At 40.5% G+C, this 25,333-nt stretch overlaps 1 protein-coding gene across 9 annotated transcripts in view; it reads right to left on the bottom strand.

Moving 5' to 3' along the window:
- HDAC9 (histone deacetylase 9) overlaps window positions 1-25,333 on the bottom strand; it is a 487,500-nt gene that overhangs the window by 284,523 nt on the left and 177,644 nt on the right. For 4 of the 9 annotated variants that reach the window (XM_074574812.1, XM_074574814.1, XM_074574815.1 and 1 more), the window contains one exon: window positions 4,327-4,389. The exons of 1 other annotated variant lie outside the window; for it this stretch is intronic. In XM_074574812.1, coding sequence (XP_074430913.1) covers window positions 4,327-4,389 — 63 coding nt within the window. Of the gene's footprint in view, window positions 1-4,326; window positions 4,390-4,519; window positions 4,964-25,333 lie in introns of those variants that run through there. 4 more of the 9 variants (XM_074574817.1, XM_074574820.1, XM_074574819.1 and 1 more) reach the window with 3 other exon arrangements.

The following is a 25,333-nucleotide window of genomic DNA, read 5'->3' as shown; positions in this document are numbered from 1 at the left end:
TCTGTCATTTATATTCAAGTGACACAGCTTGAATTTCCTGACTGGTGGAGAGAACAAAGTACTGTGACTACATTCAGTTACTACATTTGTGAAATCGCAGGTGTTTTGCAAGCCTGTAGGTAGATGAAGTCAATCAAATGAATCACTCTGAATTATTATATTCCCCTTAGAATAGTTTTGCTCTATATACTCCTGAGCCTGACAGGTATCATTTTCTGTATTTGATGGAAGGGTTAGCTGACGTACGCAGGATTGCGTAACTTGTTCAGGTCACCTGTCAACTCAGTGACGAGCCAAGGCTTTAAGCTCAAGATCTCCTTGAACTCCTGATTTTTCAACACAACAGCTTTGAGCAGGAAGCAGAGGATGCCTTATCCAGTAAAAGCCAAGGTGCATCTAGGCCGGCCAGTGCAAGGATGTACGTCAAAGTATGGCCAGTGAACCAAATGTAGCAACTTCACCCTTTGGAAAAACCACACAGTATATTAAATCACCAGAAGTTAAGGAACCGGCGTTACTTCTTCTTCTACCACCTAAAGATACCATGGCTGGGTAGGTTCCTTCTTCTCCTTCACACAACTAACATCTATATGAGTAATGTGACCCTGCATTAGTTATTTATTGACTGCATTTTAACGAGTGTTCTTCCTACAGACGGTGCTTCACCAAATGCTTTTTTTCAAGGACATATATTTTATTACTGATATTCTGCTAAGGTAAGAGTCCACCTGAATGCTAGGGTACACTGTGGCATTGTACACACATGGAAGGTGAGACTTTTTGGGGTAAAATAAAAGCAACAGCGCAATTAAATAGCACTTCCAGCTAAATAAGAGTCTTTAGACTCCAGATCTACTTTGTAAACTATAAAATAATGATGGTATCAAGTAAGAATGCATCAGCATTGTTTTCTTAAATAAAGATGCACTGCACTTACTGCTGCATTTTAGAGCAACAGCACCAGATGGGAGAATGTAGTTCAGTCTTCTCAAGATAGCTGAAACTGCTCTCTGCAGTAAGGTGTAGGTGTCTGCAAATTACACAGCTTCTTGAGTCAGTGCCGATCTAGATCGCTCCATTCATAATTAGACTTTTGATTGGTACCTATCCAGATCATCTCATTCATAGTATGATTTACAAGCAGGGATGGAGACAGACAGGCAAAGCAGTAATTGAGGGAATACCAGAAGAACTGCTTCATATGACAGAAGTATATCCTATGCCTGCTATTGTCAGAAATTCCTTAGACAGTTTGCTCTGCAAATACATATCCATTGGCCCTTGAATCTGTCCTCTTCAGGGATGGGTCCAGCCCAGTTTAAAAGCAGATTTGCATAATACATGCCCACTGCATCTGGAAACTATCAAACCTAAAAATCCATTGAGTGTTTGTGCTTGTTTCAAAGACTTCAAGAATATCAAGGGTGCCAGCTGTAAATGTTCAGGGATCTGCTCTTTTCTTTAATATGTGCAACTTTTTAACCTGAGCAAAAATCACATACATGTAAATGGAGATAACTTTAAAGCAAGGACACTGTGATAAGCAAAATTCAAATGACTGATTCTAGCTACTCCAAACACTAGAGCACATCATCATAACCTGTCTATGTCTTTCTCCCCTATATGCAGCATAGAGGGAGACAATACCTGAAAAGTTACCAGGCCTGATCCTCCAAGAACCTGAACTTGAGGGAACTGAAGGTAATTGACAGCAGCACAAAATTCATGTGACATGAATTAAACTGCAGACTATGTACAATGTCAACTACTTGCTGTCTGGTTGTGTATTTTAAAGACCAACAGAAACACCGAGGAATGTTTTTTGTTCTACAGGATATACACTTAAATATCTTTCACCTGGATAATGTTCTCAACTAAGGTTTTGGGTTTGTTTAAAGTCTAAAAACCCACCCTATTCTACTTGGTACTACAGGGGAAATTGTATATGTTATTTGGCCTAATGTAATATCAGTTGAAAATCAACTGTTACCTGATATTCTTGTCTCCAGTGAAGAAAAGCAGAGCTATAAACTTACAGAAAATTACCTCCCTTTCTTGTGTTTCAAATGAGAAAATTGCTCTTGCTCAAGCAACATTAGTTGGCAGTTACAAGATAACATGGTAAGTTAAAAAAATAGATTTTTACTTGTGTACAGTTAACTTCAACCTGGCGGGGGGGGGGAGGAGAGCAGTCAGTCATCTCTTTGACCAATACAAAAGCAGTGGACACCTGCTGAGCTGTTCAGGAAAACCAAAGAAAAGCTGTAATTCTTGAACAAGAGGTCGACACTGTATATGGTTTTGCAGAACTGTAACTTTCAGAGAAACTTCTGCTTTTATCCACTGTCTTTGCTAGAGCTTTGTTGTCCATATTCGTAAACAAGTGTTTCACCTGATTTCTGTGCTTGACAAAGGAACTGTAATTGGTGATCAACATCTCTTCTAAGAAATTAGAGAAATAGTAAATTCTTTGAGAGACCCAAAAAGAAACAAACCAATCCAGCAGCTTTACAAAGGAATACAAAAATTGCCAATCTTCAACATTACCAGTTGGAAGTCTCCATTCCCCTTAGGTATTCTCATTATTTTAACCTACACATAATAACTTTTCAATCTCTCATTCCTTTCTTCAGTCTATAATCATTATGAGGTAGCCTTGGCATTCTATATTGAAAAACAATAATCATGAGGTTAAGACTTATCTATGTCTTTTCTAACAGGAAAGATATTACCATTTGACACAATCTCTCAAAATTTATTTTCAAATCTGAAATTAAAAGTCTTCTCTAAAATTGTATATAAGAAAGAAACAATTAAAACTTTAAGTTCTCTTTCTATAAAGCAGGAAAGCAAATAGTTATTTTAAAACAAACAAACAACAAACAAACAAGGGCTCAACAGGTGTACCAAAAAATGTGAAGAGAGTTGTGGTCTACACACATAATTAATCTTAAAAGCTGAGAAGAACTTCCAAGTTTTGTGAAAGAAAAAGAGAGAAAAAGAGAGAAAAAGAGAGAAAAAGAGAGAAAAAGAGAGAAAAAGAGAGAAAAAGAGAGAAAAAGAGAGAAAAAGAGAGAAAAAGAGAGAAAAAGAGAGAAAAAGAGAGAAAAAGAGAAAAAAAGAGAAAAAGAGAAAAAAAAGAGAAAAAGAGAAAAAAAGAGATAAAGAGAAAAAAAAGAGATAAAGAGAAAAAAAAGAGATAAAGAGAAAAAAAGAGATAAAGAGAAAAAAAAGAGATAAAGAGAAAAAAAGAGAAAAAGAGAAAAAAAGAGAAAAAGAGAAAGAAATAGAAAAAAGAAAAAAAAAAGAAAAAAAAAAGGAGGTAAACTAAGACTGAAGTACATGTAAACAGTTCAGCCTGCATTCTACATATAGGTGCTCTATAAAGCCAACTTTATGAAAAACAAAGTCAGAAACCTAGGAATAGAAAGATATAAAACATGTAACATTGTGCCCCAAAAGACAAGAGTTTCAGCCCAATAGAAACAGAACTGGAATTCACAGAGCTTAAGAGAGAATGGGCCAGAGTAACCTGAAATTTTGACTTTTTTAGCCTGTCCAAAATGACATTGTATCTGAATGGCAACAATTGTTCCAACTTAATTCATCCTCAGTACATCACTTGTGGGTCTCAAACACAGCTAGCAAAGAAACTAGAAAATACAAGGGTAGCTTCAAATACATGAGGAAACAGCCACTGTTCTTTCAGCGCAGCATTGAAATACCTTAATTAAAAAACACATCCAATTTACATCTCAGTGAGTCATTACATATGACTATCATTGCCACGTTCCCAGATATTTTTAAAGTAACAAAATAAGCCATGCATGTTAAAGACATTTTAAAGTAACACTGTAATGAAAAGAGAAAGGGATTAGTGTTAAACTCCCTTTGTATGCAAATTGGAGAAAAGAAAACTCGCAGAAAGAGCAAATCCTGTTTACAACAGACATATGACCAGAACTGCCTATGAGGGGCTGTAACGGCAGCCTCCTGACAAGGGCTGTCTGAGGAAGCCTCTCTCTGTGAATAAGCCGCGAGCCCCATTTTGCAACCACGCAACGAAACAAACAAGGAATCCCAAACTAGATTTCGGTTGGGAGCCTTCTGCTCTGTCTGGAAAGCAGCAGTCTGAAGGAGGCAAACTCCCCGCAAAAGCAGCAGCTGCTATCTGACATGCTATCCCAGAGATAATTATTTAACAACAACTTACATAAAGCCCACAAAAATAAAGTCACTTCTTTAAAGGAGGGGTGTTTTCTTGTCGTGCTAGGCTGTATTTTCCCGGCCAGCCACTGAAGTCCGAGGTAGGGAGCTGTCTCTTACCTGAGCTGATCATACTGTGCATTCTTTGCTGAGCCAAGAGCTGTTCGCGTCCAGAAACCCCATCTGAGGAAAAACACGATTCACTCTCGTAAATTGTCTGCAGCATATTCCGACCAGTCTGCACTTCAGCTACACGAGAGATTCATCACTGCACTTGCACAGGGGCGTCGGGCACGACCCTCTGCGGTCCTACCTCCTCCAGCGAGGGTTGTAAGAGAATACGCTTCGGCAATTAGCAATGTTTAAGCATTTGCACAAGTATCTATCGGGGGGGGGGACGGACGGACACACACCACCCCGAATCCCCTCTTGGCAGCCCCCGCCTGCTGGAAGGGAGCCGTCAGAGCGCGGGGGGCTGCGTGCCGCCGAGTTGGAGCAGTTGCCCTCGGGCAGCCAACGGCAGGTGGAAGAAGAAATGAAGAAATATCTCTCTGCGCTTCAGGGCTCTCTGGCGGGGGGGGTGGGGTGGGGGGGGGCGGAGGTTGGTGGGCGGGTGGGAAACACAGTCTCTTAAAAACCATCAAAAGCGGCGTAAGCCCTTTTTCCAGGGACGGGGAGCGTGAATTACCCCAGGCCGCAGCAGCGCGGCTGCCCCCCGCGCCCCGCTCCTCTCCTCTCCTCTCCGCGCCGGGCTGCGGGCGGGCGGTACAAGTTGGCGGGAGCGGCAGCGGCGATAACTCATTTGCATTTGAATCGACACCCGCCTGGCCCAGCGGCGGCAGAAATAGAACAATGGCCGGCCTGAGCCAAAAATAGGTCAAGCACGGCCGGGTGATTGGAGCCTGCATTAATGCGTTTAAAAATACCACAGCAAACACAGCTGTCCGGTCTCTGTCTTTCAAACCGCCGGCCCCCATCGTCCTCCCTCCGCCGCTCGGCCTCGAGCGCCGTTAACCCCTTCCCCCTGCCCGGCCCGTGTCGGTGGGGAGAAGCCAGCGAGGGAGGGAAGGGAAGGGACGGCAGGCAGCGGGACAGACCCCGCTCCTCGCCCGGCACTATCCCCTCTCCCTCCCTGCCCTCCCCCTGGGGAGTATTTTGGGAAAAGCGAGCAAAAACGCCGCGGCCGCTGTATCGGTCCTAAAATAACGCCGGGAGGTTCTGCTGGCAGAGTGTGGTTTCTGCCTCGCCCACGCGCAGCCATCCTGCTGTTCTATTTTTGCTGCCCGTTTCTCTGGCTACGCCGCAGTTGGCTTCGGCGGGGGAGCCGGGCTGCTGCCTGCTGGCTGCGGGACCCGCGGCCGCCTCGGCAGAGGACGTTTCTGAAGCTAACAGGGCCGGGAAGGGGGAGCGGGAGCAGAAGGTGGGGGCAGATGTTAACGAGGGACCAGGCGTTGTGTGCGCGGTTATAAGCAGCCCTTCCGTATTTAGCACGCTTGATATAATTCTTATAGTAAGTCACCAGTTGTGGCACAGCATGTTAGACACGCTTACCGACAAGGCGCTATTCGGTTGACTTGCTAAAATTTGGAGAGGGGCTGAGCGGCTCGCGCTTATTTTTAGAAGCATTAGGCAATTTGCGCGGCATCTTTCTGAGTCTTACAAGATGATGTGGTTTCAGGAGAGCAGCGTTTGACAGCGTATCAGACAGGAGCACCGTGCTCCTCTGCGTCTCGGCAGGTTTCATGCATGCTATGTGCAGTGTATTTTTCATAATGATATCTCAAAAGTTGCGTATCTTGTTTGCTGATTAATACACCTACACGTAGATAAGTCTCATTTCACTTTTACAGATGGTACTCTACTTCTCTGGCTCCTGCTCTGCCTTACAGCACTTACACAGGTGACCAAAGCCCGTCACTACCTATGCATATGACACAGCAGCCTGACCACCCACCTACCAAAATTATGAGTCCACTTCCACGTCCCTGCTCTAGGGGAGCAATAATGGCCACCGACACGATTCCTCACTGTAATCAAGAAGCCTATACAGAGGTTGCCTCAGAGCTTTCCAGAAATCCACCAAATTCTCAACTACCTCCAGCACCTTTTGCTAGTAAAGACTCAAGAATCCACCCAATACTTGAGGCTCGGTTCTGCCTTTTGGCAAAGGATCGTCTGTCTGCTCTTCAATTAACACAACAGATTGCAGCCAAGGGCATTTTTTTTTTAAACTTCTCACAATTTTGTTACCAAAGAAAAGATTCACAATAACAAAGTATTGTGCCACTCCTGTGATGTCTGGATACTTGATGGCACCTGGTACGTCTGTGGCTCAAGTCTCCTCCATCATCCAAAGTCTTTGCTTCCTCCATGTGCCAAATGACCTGGTCCTACTGAGAGTCAGGATCCATCCCCTGGACAGACGGAGACCGCAGCAGCTGACAAGGAGGTTTTCCCTACAGGATCCTCAAGTTAGCACCTATCACTGCTCGACAGTCCCATCTCCTTGCCTTCTGTCCCCCCTACCTCCAGTTTTCCCCGGGAGGACTCCTCCTGGGGCAGCAGCGAAGCTCTGCAGACAGCTCTGGGCAGGGTCACAGACACAGGCAGTGGCAGCACAGCGACAGGTAGGGCGTTACAGTGCGAGACAGGGCATGAACATCACACATACCATCGTACTAGTGACAGCTGACAATTGGGTATTGTGAACAGTCTTCTCTTGAAAATAAAAATACCCAAATGTTTTGTGGGAAATACATAGGTACTGACGGTCCAGGGCAGAAGATGTTCAACACGAATGCAAGGGGCACCACCAGTAGAAACAGAAATCTTCTCTAGCATAGAAAAAAGCTTTTTATAGACAGAAGTAAATAAAAAAGTAGAATTGCTTATGCCCTTGAGACAACCAGAACATGACCCTGTTTAGTGATTCAGCGCCTCAAAATAATCAAGTCTCGTATTACAGGGAAATGCTGGAGGAATAAGTTAAAAACAGGTCAGAACACGGAAAATGCTGGAGTGTGGGATCCTGGTATTAGGTACCCATACATGTTTATAACTTCTTCTATATGCAGCTGCATTTTTAAAGATAGCATTCACAGCTCTAACTGACTTCAAATATTTCAGTAACTAAATAAAAGCCAACTGTTTTCAAGAGCAGAAAACGTACATTCAGATATTTAGCTGCAACTGTTCTTAATTTTGGCGTACGTATTTTGAAACGGACAGACATATAAACTATCTTATGTTAGCTAATTCACAGACCATAGTAACTACAGCACTGTGCTTTATATTTTAGATTATATATAAAAATTGTATCAAAATATTTTACTTATGAAGTCAGCTACCCCAAAGGTAGGGCTTTTACAACCTGAATTCTTCCGACTCGCTTCGATGTACTGTGGGCCTTCTTTGGTACACGCTTAGCTTTAAAACACGTGTGTAAATCCATCCCTTTTCAACATAACATTTAAGCACATGCTCAAATTCTATTGATCGCAACAGAATTTAAACACATAGTTAAACACTTTGCTGAGTCAGCCCAGCCTTTAACTGCATGATCACGTAAGTTTAAATAGCTCCTTTAGAGTCCCACAGGGGAAGGATAAAGGGTTCATGCCTGAAGAAAATCTGGTTTTTATTTTTAAAGCTATGGATGTTATAAGGTGACATTTTCATACAGGAACATGAGGGGTTTTGTTCTGTTTTTTCAAATGCATTTCCTAACCTTGGAGAACTTTAATGACACTGTAGGTAAGAGTAAACTGTTGAAATGATTTAGCGCTGCTGAGGTGACGCTAAATGCAATCAGCAACTTTATAGAAAATGTAAGGCATGTTAGTAGCACTAAGATCTCATTACGAGGGTTTCACAATGTGTTTCTCTTATTTGCCTTCTGAGTTGCTAAAAACAAATAAATATAAGGAAATTAAATCTGGAAACCGTGTTACTGCAACATTAAGACTGAGAAATTAAGCACTCAAATTAGAAAGAACTAAGATTTCTACTGCATTATTAACTCTGCAACATTATAATTAAGTAGCACTTTTCTTACTTTCCTTGTTAAGTACAAACAGTATATTACTGTTTGTTTTTAGCATATCCCATTTCTCACTCACGTTATTCTGGAGCATAGCCTTCATTAATATTAATAGCTTAGTTTCAACTTGTGCAGTTCTCTTACTTGTAAATGAATCCTTGCATAGATTCTCCTGCCACATTGCGCAATGGTATCATATAAATATTACATACAAAATGAAATAAAGAGATGTTCTCTAGCTTCTAGTCCTATGCTTAAATAAGGATACCACAGTCTTACAGGTGTCTCATTCAACCTTCCTTCAGCCCCTTATTTCATTCGGCAAGTTTTCTGTGAAAAGGCATTGAGTAATAACATGCATCAACATCCAACAATGCATAAACAAGTGGGAGCTAAATTAAGGTTGCATGGGTAATATTAAATCTGGCCTATTTCAGTACTCGAGTTTTAAGTTCTAATCTCTGCAGCCTAAAGAGCTCCTAACTATTTTTTGTATATCTAATCACCAGGATTTTAAAAAAAAAAAAAAAAGAAAAAAATTAACTATTGTATAGAACAGATGTTTCTGTAGCCACAGTTCATTAGATACCATTAGTACCATGTGAAACCCAAACATCCAGCATAAATTACTACAGCTTATGCTAGAGGATTAACTAGGCTAACGAACAGCAGAAGACTATTACCACAGAGAAGCAGATGGTTTGGGAGCAGAAAGAAATCAGGGGAGATGCTCAAGCGTTCTGGTTCTGCTCCCTCCTGGAACTAAGGCATCGTATTCCAAACCCCTGAGGGAGTAAAAATGAATAACTTAATCCATGTACTCTGCTTGGAAAGATGTAGTGCGGGAACGTCTCTGATTAGTTTTCTGTGTAGCAAGCCTTTGGCGTTGCCTGTGCAGGAATACGTGTTGCTTTTTCTCTGCAGTGCTGTGAACCCACGGGACGGGCATTTTTCAAGTGAGGACGAAAATGCGATTCTACTCGTGCTTAAACTCAATTCAAGCTTCAAAGGAATTTTCTGGGACAAAGAAAGACGTATCTCTAGCTTTAGGGGATTTCGTGACAGACAATGGGAGAATAAAACTTTACAAAGTTTTGAGGATAAGGAGCGTTACACTAGACAAATGTATGGGTCTCTACCGTCTCTCGTGTAACAATTCAGAGAGCCTTGCAGCTTTCTCATGCAAATTAGCTCAGGGTTTCTGGAACTAGCTGATGACTTATCACTTCTTTCTCCTCTTAAAATATGTCTTTCCATTCACATAAATAAGTCTGCTAGAAATTAAGTCCTAGATTCAGGACAACACCTCAACAACACACGCTTGATTATAAGCACAAGGCTGAAGTTAAGCATATGCTTAAGAGCTTCATAAATTCAAGGGTACTTTCCTGAATCACAAAGTTCAAATAATTAAAAAAAACTCCACAAAACAGAGAGAGCTGTCAAATAAATAAATAATATTTAGGTTTGGAAATACATACATGATGCAATTATTCTGCTGACACAGTTAGTTATCAGGTTGGAACTAAAATCTCCATATTTTGTGGCAAGGCGGAGGTAAATTGCATACAGCCAGTACAGGCCATGTAGCCAAAAGCAATGTCAGATATTGACAAATGCCTCAGACCAGCAAAGCACTTTGCCCCTTTTATGCCATTACATGAGGCAAGTAGAGATATGAGCAGTATGAGATCTGCCAGGTCTTCCACATTGATGCCCAGCTTTCTTAGAGAGACGCTAGTGCGTACGTGGACTGCGTCTGTCACGTATAGCGCTAGACACACAGGGATGGACATACATAAAGCAACCTTAGAGCACATAACCTATGGCAGCTTGCAATACATAACCCGTAGCAGCTTGCAGCATGTTCAGGGTACTTGAGGCATTTCAAGCTTGTTTCACATCTAGTGAGCAGATAATCTGTACCGCCATACAGCGTTTTGCCTAAGATTTCCTGATGGTGGGTAGCCGAGCAGGGCAGGTCAACCAGCCTGGACACTGAGAGCTCCTGGACGACACGCTACTAAGTCCCTATGGCTGGAGAACCAAGAGAAACGCCACCTCCAGCTTGTAATATATGCCTGGTTAAAGTGGTTTTGGGGATTTAAGCCAAGAAATGTAGGCCATGCTTGCTGCCTGGAGAACTGCACTGTGAAAACCAATGGCTATGCGAAGGATTTAGGATCACAGCAGAAGACAGCCAACTAAATATGAGCTCCTAGGATGTCACTGGGACTAAAAAGGATAATAAAATCCTTGGATGTAACAACAAGGTTATACTGAGTAACAGTAGGGAGGTGATAGGCATATACCAAAGAGTATATTCTTGGGATACTGTAACTTGAAAAACTAAGGATGGGTAGCCATGCCACAAGAACAAAATAAGTTTGGAAAACCATTGGAAATTGGAATCTCAAAGACCTGAGATACTAAGTTTAGTGAAGAAGTTCAGGGGTGTCTTGGCACTGTCTGTATATGCACAGGACAAGATGTGCAGTGGTGTAGTAAAATGCTCTCCATTTTAAGAAGCAAGGCTTTAAGAAAAAGCCATTGATTAGAAAATTCAATCCCGAAGTGGGCACACATTTTAAACACATTTTAACCACTGCAGCAATTTATAAATGAGCTTTACATCAGTAGCAGCCATGTCCCTGGAAAGAAAGCTCTAACACTTCTGTAGCACAAACTTAAGGCAGGTTTTGTTGTAGGACTCCAAGTTACACAGGACAGACCTGGTGATCACAGGGGTACCTTCAAAGCTACTAAGAACTAGTAAGAATTACTACTTAACTGATAGGAATAGTAAGAAGTAAACAGAATAATTTTTCCTACACCAGAAGTAATTTTCTTCTTTCAAATCACCCTCTCCTGAAAAGCAGGTTTATAATTTTTACAAAAGTAGGACAATGGAGTGGACTCTAAACAACTTGGAAAAAAAAGAGAACCTTCGTGAAAAAAAAAACTAAATGTGTTTGCGCTGCTTTGCTGTTCAAAGATGCCCTTTTAAGTCAAAGAATTAGATCTCTAAAGTAGAGTCTTTCTAAATCCAGGCTTGGATTCATGGAGGGATGAGGTGACTTTTACATTACATGCTACAACCTCACTATAAAGCTACCTATGTGGATTGGGACAACAATTTCTCTGTTAAATTTTGAAGCAAGTCAGAGTTTTTCTTAAATATCAAGCAATTAGAGAACTGCCACTACAAGCCATTGGAAGCTTAGCCAAGAAAAAATATTTTACATAAAGCATTAAAAAGGTCCCGCTTTAACGTGTGGGCTGAGGAATGGACCTGAGATGTCAGGCCAGGCGTTGGGCTGTGGGCACATGCCAGTCTCTGCCGCTGCGCTACCCCTGAACTTGGGAGCTACTTCCTCTCCCACCTCCTCTATCCCTGAACTTGGGAGCATTCAAACACATGGAGAAACAGCGCTACACGCACAAACACGCCTCTGAGAGCAGTAACAAATTGACTGCTACTGTGCTATGAAAAGGTCACATCTCCTGCCGGTCAATAATGTAGTTATGAAACCACACGAAAACCTCCTGGTTAGCCGGACCAGGAAGGCAGCAAAGTTCAGTGCCGGTCCTCTCCTGTTGTTTTCAAAATATTTCAGTGAACCCAGACGCAGTTTTCATTTAACTTTCTTCCTTGCCTTGAACTCTGATAAGGAACAGAACTGCAAACCAAAACGTTATCAGTACACCAGCTTGGGAGCTGTTTTTACTGTGCTGGTGAATTTGGAGCAATGCTAAAAGGACAAAGCTGTGACTTTAGTGGGTGAACTGTAATTGTTTTGCCTGACTTCAGTAGAACCAGGATTTCTCCCAAAGAGCAATATGATCTTAATTTTCCTTGCGGAAGCAACAAATTTATAGGCTGCAAAAGAGAAAATAAATCAAAATACTATTGAAAGCAAGGTTTCACAATTCTGAAAGGAAACACATTTCAACTAAATATAACTTCTCTCTTTAGCTATGTAAACCGCCTTGAAAATCTTCATACAGCTACTTACTGCAACTGAAAATAACTTTATAATACACTATGATACTGCCAAAATGTGTCACAAACTTGACTTTTGTAAATACAAGTATCCAACTGGTATTCCTACGGCCAGAATCAGCCCCAAGAAGGCTTTTATCCATACTTCAAGCTCATTTAGACAAATCACGCAACCTTTGATTTGCTGGGCAGTCTGTCCCATGGACAGGATGAAACAAATGGAGATGGAGGGTACAGCAAGTGCCCAGCAAAGCCACCACTCAGCAGGCAGATGCATGCGAGCAGCTGCAGCTGGTGCTTCCACGTGTCCCTCATCCACCCCGACTCTGTTTCTTGGTAGCCAGAGGCAAGTGCTCAAGCTCTCCAGGACAAAGGTGCAAGACTAGTCCCAAGTGTTCTGGAAGGAGAACTGAGGTCTCCTTCCAGTTTTCTAGAAGGAGAACTGTTCACAAAAGAACAGTTGTTCTGAGCCTTAAACCACTATGCAATGGCTAAAAAAATGCACAAGACAGAACTGATAATTTGCATTGAAAGCATGGGGAACCAGGATGAACACACATTGAGTCCATGTTCAGACAACAGTCCCATTCTAATCAACTCTAATCAGGTATATTTATATCTTGCAAAGAGTCTGGGAGGGGAAAGCTCTTATATTCACTTCAATCTGAAGTGCTGCTGGGAAAGGGCAATCCAAAAATGAATTAATAAACTAAAAGTAATTCGCAAATGCTGGAATCCCAATGCTACAAGCAGAGATGACAGACTGTTTTAGATGAGCTTGAGCTTCTGAGCGGTCAAAAAATAGGATCAAACTTGGGCTCAGGGCCTGTTCTAAAAATAGCACAGCTCTATAGCAGCCATCTACGCATTTCATATTCGGTCAATTGGTAGTCGAGATCAGGATGGCAGGATAGGTGACAATGGCAGGAAAACAAAATCTTTCAGTCAACAAATCAGAGGTTCTACACCATCACAAGACAGGTCTCACGTACGTCATTAGTCATGGATGGACCGGCCTGTGTACGTTATGATTGCACTTCCAGCCCTTTTCCCTGCTTGTTAAAGCAGTTGCCAATGAAATAGCTGCTAAGAACATTTCCCTGAGGTTTGGAATAGATTTTTTTTTTAATTTTAAATCTGAAATTAATGCAATTAAAGGGTTATCATCAGTCTATGAAAAATTGAGTGTGTTTTCAGCAGCCCACAATATAATGCTGTACACAGGCTAAGTCACAGTTTTGTCTAAAAGTAACGAGCGACAAAAGCCGGACTGTTCAACATAGCAGGTATCACCCATGGACTACGTCCACAGGAATGAATAAATAAATTACAACCTAGATTCTCTTAAACCTTAATTGTATTCTCCATCTTCTCTCCTCACCTCTGACAGTATTCCAGCAAAAAAGAAAAGCTAAAAAGGTGGAGACAGAAAACTCAGACAACTAAAAAGTGCATATATGGTTCGCAAATGGTTTACTTGCCGTAACTAAGGAAGCTTTCTATGTCTCAGAAGACAAAGGAAGATAACTAAAGCTATGAGTCTGGTTTTCTGTTATCTGATAAAGGAGTGCAGCAAAATTGGGCACCGCCTTAACTAAAAATAACTGTAATTATAAGGCTGAAAAAACCCCACATAAGTAAATTACCAGTGTGATGAAACAGGCTTAAGCTTGGTCAGGCTTTATGTTTTCTTTTTAATTGCCAGTAAGAATACTTCTAAAAATAGCATCCTTGTGCTTTACGATATTAATTTGTTTACCATTCTAAAAAATGCTTTTCTCCTTTTTCGGACTATACACAAATGTGACAACTTTGCATTTAAGAAGTAATGTACTTGAGGTAACACAGCAGAGCTGGTTTTTTTTAGACAACTTCAAAGAACATGCTACTGTTAGCTATCTAATCACAACATTCTCTTTCGATCAATACTCACAGGCATACAAAGTGCATATCTCTTAGAGACCTTATACGTGTAAGTCGTGTGTGTGTGTATAAAAATATGAACAATGTGCTTTCAGCTACTGGTGGCACACACCACAGCTGAAATACTAAAGGGCACATACATTGACGTAAACAAAAAAATAAAGCTGAAAGGTACATAAGCAAGTGTCTAGCTTAAAACATGTGATGATTGAGTATTTTATTGACTTGGGGCCTAAATCATTACATTCACTTTTGTTCATTTAGTGTCCTCTCAGATGCAGCAGAAAGCCTCCAGCAATTCAGAGAGGCAGCATGCTATTCTGGGACCCATCAGAAAATGAATGAGTTGAGAAGTTGAGCAACTAACTATATTTGCAAGGGGAAATCTCCAAGGCATACCTACCAACAAGAATTTCAGGCTAGAAATACACTAGGATGGTTGCCAACAGAAATATTTCATCAGTCAGTCTTTTGCAGTACTGTGGCTCCCATCTCAATTGTGCCAAGTTATTTAGCACTGCAGACACCAGCAACCAACACGTTTGGTAACTGCTTTAATTCCTCCCTTTTTCTGGCATTCAGCTGTTTTGTGATACTTTGTCTTCTGATCCAAAGACCATAAGCTTGTCACAGGATGCTAAGGATGTGCGTTGTACTCTTGCGGTGGGAGGAGAGAAAGAAGGCGTAGAGATTGTCAGAAGACCCTTAGTGGCTACATAACCCCTACAGAGGAGTGGAGCAGCTGTGGAGGGTTGGACTGAATGATCATGGTAACTCCTTCAGCCACTTCTTCTCAAGTGGCATTGGGAACTACTGTGTTTCTAGGCAGTGTATGATTCCAAGGACAGCCACTTCTCCAGCACAAATGTTCTTATTTCGGACATGTGCCCTAAGTAAGACTGTGTCCTAGATAAGACCATGTGTACTAAACAACATATTTAAGGAACATCTAAATCAAACCAGCTACTGCAGCAGTCTTAGCGCTGCTGCACTGCGAACAAACAGTAGAATGATGTTTGCCTGGATGGGACACGGGGGCCCCACTGGCAACACCATGTCAAGGAATTCCCTATGTGGTCCCACTCCTCTCCTGTCCTTATCCAGCATGGCAAGGTTTTACATGTATCCATTCATTCATTCATTCATTCATTCCAAAGGAAAACAGATCAGTTTTCCAATGCAGCTCAAAAAGCACAGGCAACAAGAGCAAGATCCCAAAAACACAAGCACAAGAACTTTTTATTGTCACCAGGTCCTCTGCCTCATCAAGCCACAAGGACAGTGACAGGAGTTCAAAGTACTCCTGACAGTGCTATACTACCCCAGAACTCCACCAGTGGCATGACCGGGATTCAAGAGGACTTGCATCTTGAAGAGATTGATAAATCACATAAAATCTTTGCAGACAAGCCAATATATATAATCATCATAAATGACTACCCACACTAGCCAACACCTTTAAAGGTATGCACAAAGTCAACAGCAGATGTATTTTGAACACTATGGGGATTAAAAAAAATAGTTTAGAAGTCCAAAGTTTTTTTAAAAACCCAAGTTTCTAACAATTTGTGGTCATGATGGTATAGATCTAAATTGCATTAGTTAATAAACAATTAAGGTCTCCTTTGAAAAGGAGAACAGTATTCTTCAATTACTTTCTATACAGTACAAACTGCATTTTCTGAAGATGCAGAAAATGGAATATTGGGTTAAGTAACTTCCGCACGACTTCGGCTGATGCCTTTACTTTTCATAAAATTTCAGACTAAATTTAGGCTCCCTTAAGACTTAGACTGTTTCCTCCCCATCTTTCAATGCCCATGTGTAAAACTCCCCCACCAGTGCGTAATTTTCCTGTCCTAGAGGAGGCAGCAATCAGAACGTGTCATTTGTGCACTGAGAGGGCAAAGGGACGTTCACGACTCTGCTGGCGTCATAGGAGAGGCTGATAAACAATCCATATCATTTGGCCACCCCATTTGATAAGCTTTACATTTATTTTTGTCATCTGCACAAGAGAAAAGCGGTACACAATAAGGCTTGTTATATGTTACTCTGCTCGACACACAGACTTGCAGAGAACTAATTTTGTCCATCATTACAATTAATAATACAGTTTTCAAATTTTCATTTTGGAGACAAGATATGATAATATCCTATCTGATCTGAAAAAGGATTGAATCCTTATCCTCTTGGAAAGTGTGGCATCATTACATGATTTCACATACAACCCAGCAAACCAGCCTGAGCACGTCTCGTGCCGTTCACTGTCATGTGGAGCCAATAATCTATTTCTGACTCACACGGGTGGCCTGTTCCCATATTTGACAAGGTAACATTTGTCCCTCTACCTGGAGCAATGTAATTCTTCACTGGCAGAAAGTGATACCTCCAAAAGTCTTAGTCTGGCAGTACCAAGAAGGAAATTTGCATTTCATTCACATACAGAAAGGAAATACCTGCTAGACATATACAAAACTCTAGTGGACTTTTTTGTTTGATTTTTTTTTTCTTATGGTTTCCTACTTTTCCTGTGTTAACACTGAAGAAGATCATGTGAAATTTTTTACATCTGTGTATTTATCATATATTTCTTAAAAGTTCCCATGGGGTATGTTTAATGAATGTTTACAAAATAAAATGATGGTCTAGTTGGTTGTTAGGGCACTCAGGTTTTAGCACCCTTGAGCTGAAGTCACCAATCACAGATTTCCAGTGATCAGACATGCCATGATGCTTTGTGTTCCAGGTCCCCATTGGTCAAACGGGAACAAATAGCAGTATATTCCACATCATTACTATTTAGAGGACAAGTGCTTTAAGGGTGCTCAAACATCATGGAAGTGAAGAGCATACACTTTCATTCGGCCAAAGTATTTTTGCCAGACTACTTCTACAGCGCACAGTCAGTTAAGAAATGGTAATCTGTGTCATTCCACAGGGAGCTGGCAAGGCTCTGATTACTGTTCATGACTATCAATGCTTTTTAAAGCCTGTATCATTCCAGATAGCTGATTATTACCAAAATAAAATTGCATGTGATTTCCCTGAACCACAGGAAAAGCTGTTTTTTCCTCAAAAGTTAGAGACAAGCACAAAAAGGCTGTGCTTTTTTTATTTCAAAAGCATTTTGTTTTTACCTGTGTTCCCTTAACTTGTTCTTCTCTTCAGAACATTTTATGTAGTTCTGTAAACAGAACACTGCCACTTGCAAAAAAACACAGCTAAAAAGAAGTTTCTTATGTCTCTCTCTAGGTTCCCAGGCTTACAGCTTAAGAGATATTTCTATTCACAAAGAGAAACAAGACGGCTTAGCAACAGCTGTGGCAAGGAGTGAAACTCATGTAGACACTAAATGCCTGATGTCTACAAAAAAAATTGTCTACTTTAGCTCAAGATAATGCATTTAAAAAAAAAAAAAAATCTAAAAACCAAACACATGCCTTTGGGCAAACATTTCTGTCTTTGAATTTGTTGTACATTGATGAAATAATGAGATCAACTGAAGGACTTTTTTTCTCCACTCAGCTGAAGCTGTGGTCATACACACCTGCTCCCTTTATTTCATCTCCAGCACAGACCTGGCACGGGCACTTAGTTTTCAGTCTATTTTGGGTATGAGGATATTTGAACAATGATTGACCATGATAAACTGCCTCTGCTCTAGTCAACATTAGACTAGCCAGTCCTCTTTATACCCTTCCCATGAGTCTGGAAACCTCACTTGCAAATAGAGGTAAATGTTTCTGTAGGATTTTCCTTTTTAAACTGAACAGAAGAACAGTCTTTGTATTGTCGTGGGGCCCATGTTTATAAATGTCATCTTTTCCTTCTGCATCATCAAAAAGGTTGATGTTTTCCAAGAGAAAATTAGTAACGGATGACCATTTTTTTCTATGTCTTTCCTTTCTTGCTGTTAGTCTCTCTTCAGTTATTGCAGACACACGACTGTCTGTCCTGCTCTCCTCCTGTAACTCCACCTTTCATTCAATACTGAAATGCTGACTTCCTCCATGCTTCACTTACTAAAATCTCAGACAAAACACATTTCTGAGGTTTCTCCCATGCTACTCTCTCTTTTTTTTTTTTTTCCCAAATACCTGGCTGTTCTTCCACCAGCTTAAAATTCTCCTCCTTAGGTCAACACAAGGAATTGAGATCTTCGGTTCAGAAAAACACTGAATTTACCAGGCAATACTGTTCATTTCTTTCACATCTGAAGATTATACATAGAGACAAGATATTTCCATCCAGGTTGAAAAAATTATTTGGAAGAGGCCTCGTTGTTGTGATGATGAACATAAAGTGTCCGACTCCACCAGATAAAAGAAGAGGTTGTGGCTTCCTACTGAAATTGTACTACCATTGCTACTTTCCTGTTCTTCCAGGGGCTTGGACCCACCACAGACTTGCTGCCTGCCTCGTTCTGCAAGAAAACACCTTCCACTGACACACAATCATCAGAAGTCATATTTATTCCAAACTCATTAATTCAGACCTCATTTCACAGGATTTTAACTGCCATAATTTTTGCTGAATGTTGAACTCAAAAAGCAGCTGCAAAGCATTCCTCAAAGAACAGCTCACGTCAAACATTTATCAGGTCTCCCATTCTTTTCGTGCATAAATAAATGCCCCTCTCTTTTAATGTTTTCTCTTTTGTATTTGCTTTCTATAATTTCTACACAGAGTGCTCCACAATCTCTCCTCCCAGAAGCTTCGGATCACTAATTCTCTGTTTTAATCTTCTTCTGTCTATATTTATCACTATATTTCACAACTTAGTCTCTGCTCTTTGATCCTTTAATAGACATCGAACCCTGCAGTTTCTTTATTCTTATTCACAGCCTGAACATTCTTCATCAAATACAATTCAGAAAGCATTCCTTACCACTTGTTTTCTTATTGTACTTGCATACTTTCATCTTTCCTCCATCTATAGAGATGCTGCAGAAATTGTTTTCTCAGCTACTGAAATTCTTCCTTTGAGTCCTCAAATTCAAAGAAAACATCAAACACAGACAATTTTGTCACGTCTTATTCCATTTTTTTTGGAGAGGACAATGTTGGTTATAGCATTCAGAAATCAACCCACATCAGGTTTAAGTTTCGTTGCTGCTAACATTGTGTCTCTTTCCTCCTGGAAATGTCTAGCTCTTTAAAAGCCAGTGAAAGGGGAGAGACCTCTCCTGTTTTGCCACCAAGTCAAATAGCAGAGGCAACTCTTGATTTAAACATTTTTATGTTATAAATTGGTGCAACACCAATGGATGGACAGCTGAAAGGGGAAGCATCCAAAAAACATCATTCTCCTTTGATTATAAAGACTCATCTTGTCAAAACTGAGTAAGAACACTGGCAACATACTATGAGTCTTGTATACTTAATATTAATCATTTGTAATCATCCCTCCAGAGCCAGTTTTATCCTTTGTTATATGGAAAACAGAGAGGTATAAAGCCCTATTTTTGGCCAACATGAAACAAAATTAGTTTTTTTAGTCCGTGAGAGAAAACACTGTTTTCCCACAGTGCACAGAAAGGGAGTTGCATCCTGAATAGAAAAGGAGGAGGAGTGGGGAGGTGGCTGCAGAAGAGGGATAGTTACTATGCAACTTGGAAGCCTGCTAGAAAAACAAACACATAAAAGTGACAGTTTGGGAAAAACCACATTGTTTATCAGTCTGAGACTGACCAAGATACAATAACTTAAAAGCATATGTTCAATGTCACCAAACAGGATGAGCTTACAAAGCATACAGCAATGCTTTGAAAATACGTCTAGGATCTATTAAAAAAAAATAAAATTAGAGACGTCCAAATTTCTAGCATTTCTTCATCTCTCTATGGATACTTTCCTATGCCTGGTTTAAAACATGCTCAAGGCAAGCAAATAAACTTGGCATACAGTGACACTGTTCATTTAGCCAATTCAGCGTATCTTCTGCCTACCAGCAGGGTAGTGTCTGCAAATTCACTACCAGCCTTTCACCATTCCTCTCTTTCCCCTCAGTCTGCATCGTGCTGTGCAGACCACATACATTTCAGTCATGTGTGTCCTGCCTTGACAGTCTTACCTGCTAAATCTGATAAGGATCTACTAAATCCTTACATTTTCATTTCAAAAGTGTGTTCTCATGGGGGTGGGCGCTTCATATTCTTAAAGAACGATGCACACGGATGGTGCTATGGAAACAATAGGAGACTTTATATTGATGCACCTTACAGCCTTGCATTTCCACTCACATAGGACTGAACTGATCTCACAAAATTCATCATCTGCCAGACTGGCACCAGTCCTCCTTTATTAGTTGAATATTGATAAGTAACATAGAACCATAAAATTGCCTTGGTTGGAAGGGACCTTTCAGATCATCTAGTCAAACCATCAACCTAACTCTGACAAAAATAAACCACAACTCTAAGCACTATGTCTACCCGTCTTTTAAATACCTCCAGGGATGGTGCCTCAACCACTGCCCTGGGCAGCCTGTTCCAATCATAGAATCACAGAATGTGTTGGGTTGGACAGGACCTTTAAAGGCCATCTAGTCCAACCCCCCTGCAGTAAGCAGGGACATCTTTAACTAGATCAGGTTGCTCAGAGCCTCATCCAGCCTGGCCTTGAATGTCTCCAGGGATGGGGCCTCCACCACCTCTCTGGGCAGCCTGTTCCAGTGTCTCACCACCCTCATTGTAAAGAACTTCTTCCTAATGAGTAATCTAAACCTACCCTGCTCTAGTTTAAAGCCATTACCCCTCATCCCATCGCTACGTGCCCTTGCAAACTGCCCCTCCCCAGCCTTCTTGTAGGCCCCCTTCAGGTACTGGAAGGCCGCTATAAGGTCTCCCTGGAGCCTTCTCTTCTTCAGGCTGAACAACCCCAGCTCTCTCAGCCTGTCTTCATAGGAGATGTTCTCCAGCCCTGGCTTAACAACTCTTTTAGTGTAAAAAACTTTCCTAATATCCAGTCTAAACCTCCCCGGTGCAATTTGAGGCCATTTCCTCTTGTCCTACTGCCTGTTACTTGGGAGAAGAGACCAACCTCCACCTCTCTACAACCTCCTTTTCAGGTAGTTGTAGAGAGCGAAATCATCAAGCGTTATGCCAAACGGTAGAAAGCTAAGCTACTCAAAAAGAAGATATAACAGTAGCACACAAATTTAAAAAAAAAAAAAAGAAGAAAGAAAAAAGCTCATCTGAGTGACTCAGTCTGTTTTCATGACAGAACAAACTTTCTAGAAGTAACAATAACAAAAGGGAGTGAGGTCTGTCATTCTACCAAGACATTCAACCCTGATGTTTACAGGTGCCTTATACCAACTAAGCCAAAAATAGCTAAGAAATTACTAGGTTATATTAAAAGAAGAACTTAAAATAACCATTGTGAGCTAATGTTAGAGGTATGCAATGAACTAGGTTAGGTCACATTTACAACATATTATTTTCAGCTCTGAGATCACCTTTATGAGCTCTACAAACACACTAGCAGAGCTGTTGAGAAGAGCATCAGCAGTAAACCTTGCATCAAGCCAGCTGTTTCTTTTTTTTCCATATTTGATAAATGTTAATAAATATTATGTCAATTTTCCACTCCATCCTTAAGAAACTCCTGACAGTTCAGTTGAAAAAGTTCTTGGTTTGCTTTTTATTTTCTTATTTATACAAGAGTGACAAGACTGTAGTCCAGCAAAATCAACCCCTCGAGATTTCCTCACCTTTGTTGCTCTTACGTAAAATACGTGGCTAAAGATATGACTGTTGTCCTAACACCTTCCTCACATACATGGTCATATCATATCGCAAAAGATGGTGTCGCATCTAAAATTAGAAACAAATCTCAACTGTGATGATTTTAACATGGAGCCTAACCTTGAGAAATGCTGAGCACCTTCCAAGAGGTACAGGAAAACAGATTTAAAGAGTTCTCAGCAACATACAGATTTTGATTGCAGAACGGCAAATCGAAAGACAACAGTAAAATAGGGGAAAAAAAAAAGAGAAACAGAGAGAGATTTGGAATAGGTACTGCAGGAAAACAGAGTAGAAAGTGGCAGGATTAGTGCTATCCATTTATATATAATAGTTGGGGAATGTTTTTCTAAAGACTAACGCGCTCTTTAATTTTTAAGGTTCAATTCAAAATCTAAGTTAGTGGCTGATAGGACTAAATCTGCTTCAAATTATATTAAGCCCTGGAGGTTTGTGGGCCATTTGACCCACAGAAAGAAATAATGACATTGCATATTAAAGAGAAGCCTTAAATGACCCTATTTACTTCAGTATACCACCTGACAGGCTCAATGAGATCACTAGCTATTTCTAAATTACCCCAGAGCACAAAAGTGTGTGTGGGGGGGGTGAAAGACATTACAATATGAAAAAATAACAAAGCTAAAACTATGAAGCAAACACGACACTTCCTAAATCCTGCTACTTCGCAATCTATTGAATTACACTTCACATTCTTTTCTGTTGTCCTTTCCACTTCAAGTGCAAACTTTCCAGCTCAGTAACTAACCCCACTTGTAAATTACTCAGTATGGTCAATATACGAAATTAGAAATTATTATAGTCATTTATAACAATGTCATGAATCAAGGAAGACTGGTATGTCATTCTAAATTTAAATCATTAACAGTATCCATTTTTATGCAAGTTAGTTTGTCTACTGCTATTTGGAAGACAAAATTTGGTTTGTTTCTGTTTAAGTTGGGAAACACGTGGCAAAGATACATGGTTGCATGAAGTATGAAATTTCTGTTGAAAATATATCAGATCAATGGAGCAATTATGACAGACAATATTTCTACCATATAACATGCACAATATATGTTTTATCATCTCTCTTTTTTAAAAGCTTGTTTTCTTCAGATTACATTGCATCAAAACCTTTAAAATTTAATTATTATAGACTTTCTGACAAGATGCTGAACATTAAGTGTCCAAAGCTCAGGATGTCTGACTTCCAAGAGGGACTGTGAAACCTGCAAAGGTGTATCACATTTCTCTAAAGAGTAAAACATGTGGGCTAAGTTGTTTTTCCTGGTGGAGCCAAGGGGATTTTCTGCCACTGGCCCAAGCAGCTCTGAAATCCACCCCTCTACCTCATCCAAAAGAGCACATAGAAAATACAGCCAAGTGAAATATATATGTTTGTCTCAAAGCATAAGGTACAGTGAAAAGACCAGTAGACCTTTTCCTTATTTATTTTACCTTAGTGAACCATTTAGGATAACCATTATCATGGTAAACAGAGACAAGTGCCTAAAAGTCGGGGCAATGACCGTACAGATTAAGCATGAAAACTTGGAAAATCAACAAACTTACTTATCAGAATATATATTTCATATAAATATGTTCTATGAAACATATTCTCCAAAGAATCTGGCTCCCAGGTATGGCAAGATCTGAGCTTTCATTCAAACTACTAAGCCTCTGGTACTGCGGTCAGGAAGCTATCTGAAATCATGGCGTTCACTGCTATGGAAGAAACACCTGCAGGAGAGAAGCTTTGGCGGAGGGATTTCTGTTCCAGCCTAGAAGTGGCACAGACAAGAGCCAGTGAAGAATCGAACGTCAAGTATCAGAGCTTTCCCAAGGTGAAGGTGCAAAGTCTTTAGAGCATTTCCCCTCCCCTGACCCGCAATCTGACTTGAAGGATAAAGACTTTACTTCATGTCTGTCCAATCCATATGAGATTGCCTGCTGTCAACTACAACTGATAAGCTCCAAAAATAGAATAAAATTGATCTCAAAGGGAAAAATGGATTGATTAGGAAGGGGGAAAAAATCATTAAACAGAAAGGGGAAAAAAAGTTATTTACTTTCTTTGAAAGGTTATAAATTAAAATTCCCATATCACTTAGCAGTGAAATATGTGTTCAATACAGATGTTTTTGTTTTCCCACCTGGAGATAAGAGTTGACAGTGCAATTGTTAGCAGAATTACTGCTTCTATAAAAATCTGCCACCATAAACAGTTCAGTTATAAATAAAAAAATGTGTATTGTCTATTACTGTTTCAAAATCTTATCAAAACCACTAAAACCCAATTCCATTGTACTAAATTAAGTGTCACGGCTTGGCAACTTATTTCACAATTAATTGGAAAGCATATATGAGCCTGGTTTTACCATGCTATGACATGTTAAAATCCCACAAAAGACTCCATGGGGAAAGTATGCATCTGGGTAGAAACAGCTGTTTGTATCAGGTATATATTTGTGTCGCCTTCTTACTGTAAGAAAGTATAACACAAACATGAGGCATAACGCTCCTTTATTATGTGAAACAAATATACTCCCAAATATGTATTATTTTCTTAAAGTGATATTCACCATTTTCTGCAGCATTGCCTCAAGCCAGAGAGAAGCATCAACATCTACATCACTGTCTCGGAAAATAGTTTTTATTATTTGGCAGAGAATTAGTACTGAATTTATGATTTCAGTCATTATATCCCAGCTATAATCAGTTATTTATGCAATCTAAAATTAACGTAATGAGCATATTCTAGTCTTCTGACCTAACAGATTTTTATTTCCTTTTCCATTTGGTGTAACAGGTCTTTACATTGTTTTTGTAATTGCAACTGTACTGCTCTACAAGCCATAAGTTATTTCATTATGTATTTTTTCTTAGTGCTAATAGCAATGCAATAATAGGCTGATTCTGCTCTACTGGAGAAAAAACATGAAGGTGTCACGTCCCTTGAGCGCTTGTGCTCCATTTGTGTAACAGTGCTACCACGCAGAGGAGTGCCAGGTTGGCCCTCGTAGGGAGCGCACAGAGCTCCGTTACCAAGTGGCCAAAGTGACCGTGCACCTAGTGTCACACTGCTGGGAGCTGTGACACCCGCTCAGGTACAAAGCCCTGCAGCCTTGAATTCAAGGCTGGCTACATGGTTGGATAGATAGACGTGTAGGCGCCATGTGCGGTGGAAGACAAGGAAGTCACCTACAGCCAGTGACCAAACCTCAGTACCATGAGTTCAGTACCAGGTGAATCCCTGATGCTGGGAAAAGGAGACAAAGACCCATAGCACCTGCCAAACCGCAGAACTAGATCTTCTTCGTATTTTTAGAATGCAGTCCCTAATTTCACAAAAGGTTCTCAGTTTTCCCCAACCATGTATAAGAAAAGGACCTCTAAACCCAAGTA

The sequence above is a fragment of the Larus michahellis genome, chromosome 2 (genome assembly GCF_964199755.1).
Source record: "Larus michahellis chromosome 2, bLarMic1.1, whole genome shotgun sequence".
NCBI lineage: Eukaryota > Metazoa > Chordata > Aves > Charadriiformes > Laridae > Larus > Larus michahellis.
Note: the sequence above shows the minus strand (reverse complement) of the source record. Positions and strands in the feature narration are given on the sequence as shown.